Genomic DNA, 9,074 nt, shown 5'->3' with positions numbered 1-9,074 from the left:
ATCCTTTGTACGTACCTATATTTAGTCCAAATCCTAATCCGATAATAGTCTCCACTTCTCCGGCCTCGAATTGTTTGTTGAAAAAATTATCGAATTTGTCATCATATTATCATTCAAATCACTTTTAATTTCCAGTGTTTTTTCTCTTTTATCATATTGTGCAACCTGTCCTTTTCGAACAAGTGACTCATTCATTTGGCGTTTTTGTTCGTTTTAAATTGATTCTTTTATTCTGGTTAATTCTTTTATTCCAATGTTACACACCTTCCTAATTACCTTTGTGATCTTTTAAAAATAATTTTCCAAAATATGTTGGGTGCCTTCAAAACAGCTATGGATCATCCTTTATTTTCATAGTAATGCTTTTCAGTCTATTCTACGTTTATTATACAGTCGAACCTGTCTAAGTAGGAATCCAAGAGACCGACAATTTTTTCCCACTTATCCAGGTTTCCCACTTAGACAGGTTCGACTGTATTTTTATCTACAAAAATGTACAACATATTATTCTGTACACATCCTAACTGTAGCAGAGATATGTATATCAGGTGTTGTTGCGTTTTCAGGTTAATGTTAACATCGGTAACCTTGTCATGACTATAATGTATAGCATGATAGCAATGATACCGTTCTCTTCTCTATTGTAAAAAACAGTCATGTTAGTAGCATTACATCTAACAAATGAGTTGCTAATTTCATAAGTTGAGGCCAATTTAGTATCCATGCTAGGGATTCGAAGTTATTTTTTATTATCTTTCGTTATTCTAGCGTCTTATTTTCTTCTGTTCAAACGCAAAGCAAGGCTAGACTCATGGTGAAATCTCTGCCTAAATTGTCAAGGGCGAAGACAATAAATATCTGAAAGTATTGGTCTTTGCAAAATATCTTTTTGTCTAGTTCAATATTGTTGGCAGAATCAGCAAAATTTCGGCTCTATGTTTGTAGGTTCCGACGTCTGGCTAGGAAAGAATTGGAAGAGTATAGCAAAAGCATGAAAACACATACATCGAAACATGTTTACTACACCGTTCTATTCTACTGACAGATATAAAATTGCATTTTCTTGTCTTAACACAATATTTCAGTGGAAAATAGACAAGTAGCTATCTAATACCTATGCGAACAGCATAACAATCTCAACAAAACTGACTTGACAAAAACGAACACATCAGAAAAGCGCTATCAGCAAATTTTGACAAAGACACGTGAAATATAACAATCTCAACAAAACTGACTTGACAAAAACGAACACATCAGAAAAGCGCTATCAGCAAATTTTGACAAAGACACGTGAAATAGATAGATATAGGGAGAGAGAGGGATAGAGAGAATAAGGGAGGGAGAAATATAGAGGAGGGATGAAAAGAAAGAGACATGAGAGAGAGAGAGAAAGATGGAGAGCAAAATAACAAAATATAGATAAAGAGGGGTGAGAAGAGAGAGATGAGAGGGAGAGAAAAGAAGGGAAGATGAAACTAAAATCGAGAGGGAGGGAGAGAAATACATTTGAGGAATGGAGGGACAGTAAGGCGGAAAGAAAGGGGAATACAGAGAAAGAGGGATAAAAAAAAGAGGGGTGGGAGAGAGAAAGAGAGGAGGAGGGAGAAAGAGAGGTGGAAGGTTTCTGCATGTCACAGGTCAGAGAAGTGCCTCGTGTACAACACTTGAATACTTGTATTTGTTATAGGCACATTACCTATAGGTATCCACTATCCAATAACGCTGTTATTGATAAATGTTTAGCTCCATTCTTCAAAATAATGATCATTACGTAAAATAAATTATATTCATTACAGGAATACAAGAAGCACACCAAACTATTAAGAGCAATGAATGGAATGGCAAAAAGTACCCAACCTATTCAATTAAACTGATTATCGATTGTACTCGACAAAATAGATGTTGACGAAGAATAGAGGATTCTTAAGGAGTCTTACAGAACGCATAATTAAAATAAATTAATAATGCGAAAAATAATAATAATTAATAAGTGAAAAGCATTCACTAATAAATTAAAATAAAGATTTCAATGGATTTTGAAAATAAAAGACAACTTGTCTTGGGTATAGGGTTTAAGTATTAACCCTTTGCTTGCTTTAGGCCATTACCTACTTTTAACAGTATTTCATTCCTCGTGTTCAGAAATGTTAGTCATACATTTACCTTCCAATGAACTGATTTCGATATAGTGGAAGGTAGGTACGTTAAATAATGTAAACGTATCGCGTATGTACAAAAGAAAACACAGAAAATTCCGGATCCAAGCTTTTGGATTTTGTCTTCGCCTTGAGTAAAACCTTCCTGAATTTTGTAGAAATAATATTTAGAGATGCATGAATGGGCTAAGTGTGTATAGTTCGATCTCCGTCAGCGGAAGAAAAATATAATAAAAGGCATTTTTTGAAGTGGTGACATTTCGCCTTGAGTAAAACCTTCCTGAATTTTGTAGAAATAATATTTAGAGATGCATGAATGGGCTAAGTGTGTATAGTTCGATCTCCGTTAGCGGAAGAAAAATATAATAAAAGGCATTTTTTGAAGTGGTGACACAAATCGGGTTTTGTAAACTCGGGAGCTTATTCTTTAACTTTTAATAAATATAATGAGCATATTGAACTTTCAATAAAATAAATAATATAAATGAATTTACAAGTTCAACTTTTCATATGTAAAGGACTTTTAACAGGGTTTATCAATTGAGTGCGTTTGGGTATACTGGTTGGTATCTTAACAGAGGACAAGGGTTCAATGAAGAAGACGTTTGAATGACACAAGTTTTCCACTAGGACAATAATCTCGCCTATTTGGTAGAAAAAAACGGGATAGAAAAGTCTTGTGAGGGTTCAACTTAGGCAAGATCGACAGGAAGAGAAATAACTAATTTTCTTCATATTGATCCACACTGTTTACTTGGGGACATTTCGTAGACGGAGAGGTAGAGATATATATATATAATGTCTAATGAGGCAATATATCCAAAGAGGCTGATTTTTTTCCCTCCCGTAAAAAACTTTCAATAAAATAAATAATATAAATGAATTTACAAGTTCAACTTTTCATATGTAAAGGACTTTTAACAGGGTTTATCAATTGAGTGCATTCGGGTATACTGGTATCTTAACAGAGGACAAGGGTTCAATTAAGAAGACGTTTGAATGACACAAGTTTTCCACTAGGACAATAATCCCGCCTATTTAGTAGAAAAAACGGGATAGAAAAGTCTTGTGAGGGTTCAACTTAGGCAAGATCGACAGGAAGAAAAATAACTAATTTTCTTCATATTGATCCACACTGTTTACTTGGGGACATTTCGTAGACGGAGAGGTAGATATATAATGTCTAATGAGGCAATATATCCAAAGAGGCTGATTTTTTTCCCTCCCGTAAAAAATTATGCTGAAGATTATAATTGACCGGCAAAAGCCTCTTGATTCCGATGTTAAAAAAAGGAATTTTTTTTTATTTTTTTAGTCTCGACAATTTCCATAAAGCTAGCCACAATGTACCCTTGTCCCTTTTGCAGTGGTATTTTACAAGTGGAGTGCATTTTCTGTTCATTAAACCCTCAATAGGTTTTTCATCGTCTGAATTTAATGTATTTAGAAATGATTACAATTTTTCTCTCTTTTTAACTTGTCCTGGGAAAAAGCTTGCGTTTTTTGCATCGCATCTTTTTCTGCCATGTAATTTGTGACAAATTGAAAGTTGCTCAATAGGTTTTTCATCGTCTGAATTTAATGTATTTAGAAATGATTACAATTTTTCTCTCTTTTTAACTTGTCCTGGGAAAAAGCTTACGTTTTTTGCATCGCATCTTTTTATGCCATGTAATTTGTGACAAATTGAAAGTTACCTACCTTTGGAGTACCTACCAAAGTTGTTTGAAAACTAGCTTGTACGAGGCAGGCAGCATTTGATTACCTAGGATAGAAAAAAGTTACCTTCTTTATCCTGCTGAGATGGGACTGGAAGTTCCTTTTATGCTAACCAAGGTCCCATAATGAATATTTGGTTAGATATAGAACATCACAAGTCATTGCTATTGATAGATATGTAGCCTAATTTATTCCAACTCCTCCATTGTTCTGGGAAAGTTGAGACCATCTTGATTTTAGTCATAAGAACATGCCAAGTCAATATGTAGCTCTTTCCCAACTCTTTCATTCTCTTCAGAATGCACAAGCACCTCCATAAGTGCAATTATTATAGGAACATAATGCCTTTAATGAAATGGCATCGGGAGAAAAAGGCTGCGAAAAAAAAAAGACTGATGCAAGGTTAAAAGAGAATAAAAGAGAGAAGGTGGTTAGCATAATGGAGGTAGGTACAGAAGTTGGCTTTTCAAGTACCGGGATACGTTTCGTAAAATAATGAAATCCACCCCCTCTCTTTTCTCATTATGAAGGATTTGATAATGCAGGTATGCCTATCGTTCTCACCCTTTCTACCACTCTCCTTTAGAACTTCATTCTCTTCATTCGTTGCCTGTTATACCTATTCTTCCTTCTTTCATCTCCATTGAAATGTAAACTGATAATGTACAATGAACTCCGAATTTCCCCTATAAATTGGCCTATTAAATCTGGAGGTAGCCTAATATGCATTATGGTTCAAATTCAAACAAATTTGTTTTATTTTTATTTACCCTAACCCTACCCTCCTATTAAATCTGGAGGTAGCCTAATATGCATTATGGTTCAAATTCAAACAAATTTGTTTTATTTTTATTTACCCTAACCCTACCCTAACCCTAACCAGCCTAGCTAGCTGGCAGTTTTCAAAGGGTTCTCTCTGCTTTTAAAGACCAAGCACAAGTCCTCACGATGGTTGACTGCGGTTCAGGACGAGCCAGCCACTTTAACATGGCTAGAGCTAGAGACCATCACCACGGTGTATAGCAAAAGATATCTCTATTCTGCTATTGCCATCCTAGCTAGCTGGCAGTTTTCAAAGGGTTCTCTCTGCTTTTAAAGACCAAGCACAAGTCCTCACGATGGTTGACTGCGGTTCAGGACGATCCAGTCACTTTAACATGGCTAGAGCTAGAGTAGAGACCATCACCCCGGTGTAATCGGTGTATAGCAGAAGATATCTCTATTCTGCTATTGCCATTCGGCGAAAGCTAAAGCCGCTAAAACAACAACATTTTTATTTATTTACACGCTAGGCAACAAGGCCATGTGTGTCAAACAAATTTGGAAGAAAAAAATGTCTGCCATATTATAAATACCTACGTCCCTTTGTATGCGTGTAGCATTTAGTTTTTGTCCACTGTTGCATTTTATACGACCGAGAGTTTTAATCTATTATTGAAAATTAAAATTTAAATAAACAAATACACACAAAAGCTCTCTCTCTCCCTCCCCTCCTCCCTCCCTCTCCATATATTTTCAATATTCAAAAATCTATCGGAGGGAATTCCATACAATTTATACAATTGACAAACGTATAGTATGTATAGGATTTTATTTGTGCTCTAATGTTGTATTTATTATGGTGGACTAAAAATGTATACGTTTTCAATATGTTTTGTGTTTTTTCCTCTGTATAAGCACGAATTTGTTTCCATCTTCTTCGATCCTTCAGTGTGAAAGAGGTTTGAAAAATAAATATCAGACACCTATAAATAAATAATTGAGTACTACTTCTATAGATAAATAACTAATTATTGATTATTGAGACATATTTATGTAGTAAAGCCGCTAAAACAACAACATTTTTATTTATTTACACGCTAGGCAACAAGGCCATGTGTGTCAAACAAATTTGGAAGAAAAAAATGCCTGCCATATTATAAATACGTCCCTTTGTATGCGTGTAGCATTTAGTTTTTGTCCACTGTTGCATTTTATACGACCGAGAGTTTTAATCTATTATTGAAAATTAAAATTTAAATAAACAAATACAAACAAAAGCTCTCTCTCCCCTCCTCCCTCCCTCTCCATGTATTTTCAATATTCAAAAATCTATCGGAGGGAATTCCATACAATTTATACAATTGACAAACGTACCTATAGTATGTATAGGATTTTATTTGTGCTCTAATGTTGTATTTATTATGGTGGACTAAAAATGTATACGTTTTCAATATGTTTTGTGTTTTTTCCTCTGTATAAGCACGAATTTGTTTCCATCTTCTTCGCTCCTTCAGTGTGAAAGAGGTTTGGAAAATAAATATCGGACACTTATAAATAAATATTTCAGTACTACTTCTATAGATAAATAAATAATTATTGAGACATATTTATGTATATACATAAATAATAATGGGTAGTAAGCAAGTACTAGCCCAGTTAGCTTGAAAGCCTACTTTGTAAGCTCTAGGTTGCAAAATTTATTCCCGTCCCAGGATGAACTTCATCCTAAACAGATAAGGTCCGTTCTCGGAACGGCTGGCTTTCTCCTATCCTGTCCTCCCTCTTCTTTGATTTCGAAACGATAAAACATCCGTATAGTAGTTTCCCTCTATCAAATTTCTTTGAAAAAATCATGTTGACACTGAAGAGATCAAATTTTAAATGGAGGACAGCCAAAGTGAAAGGAGGGGAGATAATGCCGTATAGTAGTTTCCCTCTATCAAATTTCTTTGAAAAAATCATGTTGACACTGAAGAGATCAAATTTTAAATGGAGGACAGCCAAAGAGAAAGGAGGGGAGATAATGAAAAAAGAAAAAAAAAATGGCTGATGATGAACCATTATTGAAACTGAAAATAATTGAAAAATAAAAAGAGTTGATAGAAAATCCTGTGATTGTATTTGAATGAATAGGTTCAGTACTAGTGCTTTTCCAATCCAGCTATTTTTGCCTAATAATTTGAAATGGAAGTTTTGGTCATGGCTTTTTTTTTACTGGTTAACCAATAATAGGTATCTATGAAAAATAAAATAAAATCTAGATCTCCTCTAAATTTTAAATTAAACCCAACTGAGTCCTATACAAAGTTCAATTCAAAATTCAAAGCTGAAAGGAATTTGGAAGATTGATAGACAAATACAACATACTATTATGTAGTGCACATTGCCTAACTAGAAAGATAGTAGGCGTTCATACAAAATTGCAACTACATACATATTCGCAGCTCTCAATACGCAGTTCATAACAATAAATTTTATGAAGTGTGAGACTTGTAGTTCTTTTAGGGGAGCTATACCCTAATCGGTATATCTTTCTATATTCTCTATTTTTGTAGATAATAGGTAATAATAATAAATGCATTGCTTTATTAATCTGTACAAACTTGTTAAATAAGACAATGTACCTATGTACCTAATAATAAAGTCGGTTATAATTATAAGCATAATGTAAATAATTATAATGCATTCACGATCTAGGTATCATTATTCAACTTGAAATCAAATCTAATGTTGCGGGAGGTCTGAAGGTCCTCATCAATAATGTTCACAATAAACCTCCCTGTTTCACACACATCTGTGACAGTGTCATTACAGGAACACACCTTCGTCATGTAAAAAGATGACGGGAAATATGAGCCGTGCAATATAGTAGTGGTACACATTAAAATTAATGATCGACATAGAGTTGATTATCGAGTTATTATCTAGATATTCTAGATCCTAGGATCTATGTAGGCAGTTATTATTCAGCTACTTATTATTATGAAATTAACTATAGGTATTAAGCTAGGGATTAAAAATGGAAAAAATAAAAACACATAGTATGAAGAGGAGGAAACTTTTTCTTCGCTTATGTATGAAGGCTTATGGTTCCTGTATGAACTTTCCTTACTAATTGTTTAATTTCCTCCAATAATAGGTAGTGGTTTGTTAGGTATTAGTTTCATATCATGTATTAGAAAAGATCCATAAAAAAATTTAGTACCTCTGACACATCCACCAAAAACAAATCTCCCTGATTTAAGTGGTGATTTTGGCACATCCACTAATGAAATACTTTGCTTGTCCAACTTTTTCCTACCTTGATTGTTATTCGTTTCTTTCACCTCCTGAGGGAGATATGTACTTTAGGTAGGTAGGTACTTACTCTTGATCTATTTTATTTTATTTTATGATTGACGATATACATAGGTAGGTAAGAAGATCACCCAGCTTGTCGCCTTATCGATATCTGAGTATAATATAGACCTACTGAATACTGAATAGATACTCTCAACTACAAACAACAAAGTAGCTTGTAGCATCATTCCACATTAATATTAATATCAATAATGTTCTATGTGAATAATGAGGGGGCCGGTACCTGCAGCAAAATAGGCGGTATAGAGGTGATTTATTTAAATCACTGAAGCCACAGACGTGGAAAAAGTTCTATCAAGTCATTACGCCTCAGCCAAGATGGGTCTCCATTCATCTGCTCCTCTCATGCTGTTGCCGTTTCTAGATCAGTTCAGAATCCCCAACAACCCTATCACCTCCTCAGCAAGTGTAAGAATTAGCCCATATTAGAATAGTCCACCAAGTACAACTTGTAGGAAATTCCCAAAAAATTATCAAGTCATTACGCCTCAGCCAAGATGGGTCTCCATTCATCTGCTCCTCTCATGCTGTTGCCGTTTCTAGATCAGTTCAGAATCCCTAACAACCCTATCACCTCCTCAGCAAGTGTAAGTTTTAGCCCATATTAGAATAGTCCACCAAGTACAACTTGTAGGAAATTCACAAAAAAAGCTATGTAAAAACACCCTTTAACTTTGAGAACTCGGTCGTTTGGGGACAAATCGAATTAGTTACTTACTACATAAGCATTAATAACTTGGGGTAGCTATGTACTCTATAAAATGTATTTACCGTTATCAAATACAACCTACTTGGCTCTTCTTTCTAAGATGACTTATCTTTGTACACGTACATCAGTTTTAATAATGTGCAATCTCCCTCTCTTTTACAGTCAATGTCCCCGCTGCACAACTGGCAGACCGCGGGTTCAATGTCCACCCACTCTCCTCCCCCCTCTGCCCCTCCCTCCCGTTCTCCCCCTCAACCCCCTCCCTCTGATCCAGACGCCCCTCTCAACCTCAGCAAACCCAAGGGTGGAGGGTCGACGGCAGCATCGCCACCCCATTCAGAAATGAGCCCCCCTCTGGCAGCAACCGC

At 35.2% G+C, this 9,074-nt stretch overlaps 1 protein-coding gene across 1 annotated transcript in view; it reads left to right on the top strand.

Annotated features, from left to right (window-relative positions):
* Positions 1-8,458: 8,458 nt before the first annotated feature.
* Positions 8,459-9,074, top strand: part of LOC108252025 (gametogenetin-like) — a 3,616-nt gene continuing 3,000 nt past the window's right edge. The window contains exons 1-2 of the mRNA XM_017442832.2: positions 8,459-8,584; positions 8,869-9,072. Of these exons, the coding sequence (XP_017298321.1) occupies positions 8,495-8,584; positions 8,869-9,072 (294 nt within the window). The 5' untranslated portion in view covers positions 8,459-8,494. The remainder of the gene's footprint in view (positions 8,585-8,868; positions 9,073-9,074) is intronic.

The sequence above is a fragment of the Diaphorina citri genome, unplaced genomic scaffold, assembly GCF_000475195.1.
Source record: "Diaphorina citri unplaced genomic scaffold, Diaci psyllid genome assembly version 1.1 scaffold229, whole genome shotgun sequence".
Classification (NCBI taxonomy): domain Eukaryota; kingdom Metazoa; phylum Arthropoda; class Insecta; order Hemiptera; family Psyllidae; genus Diaphorina; species Diaphorina citri.
The sequence above is the reverse complement of the archived record's forward strand: the minus strand, read 5'-3'. Positions and strand labels throughout refer to the sequence as shown.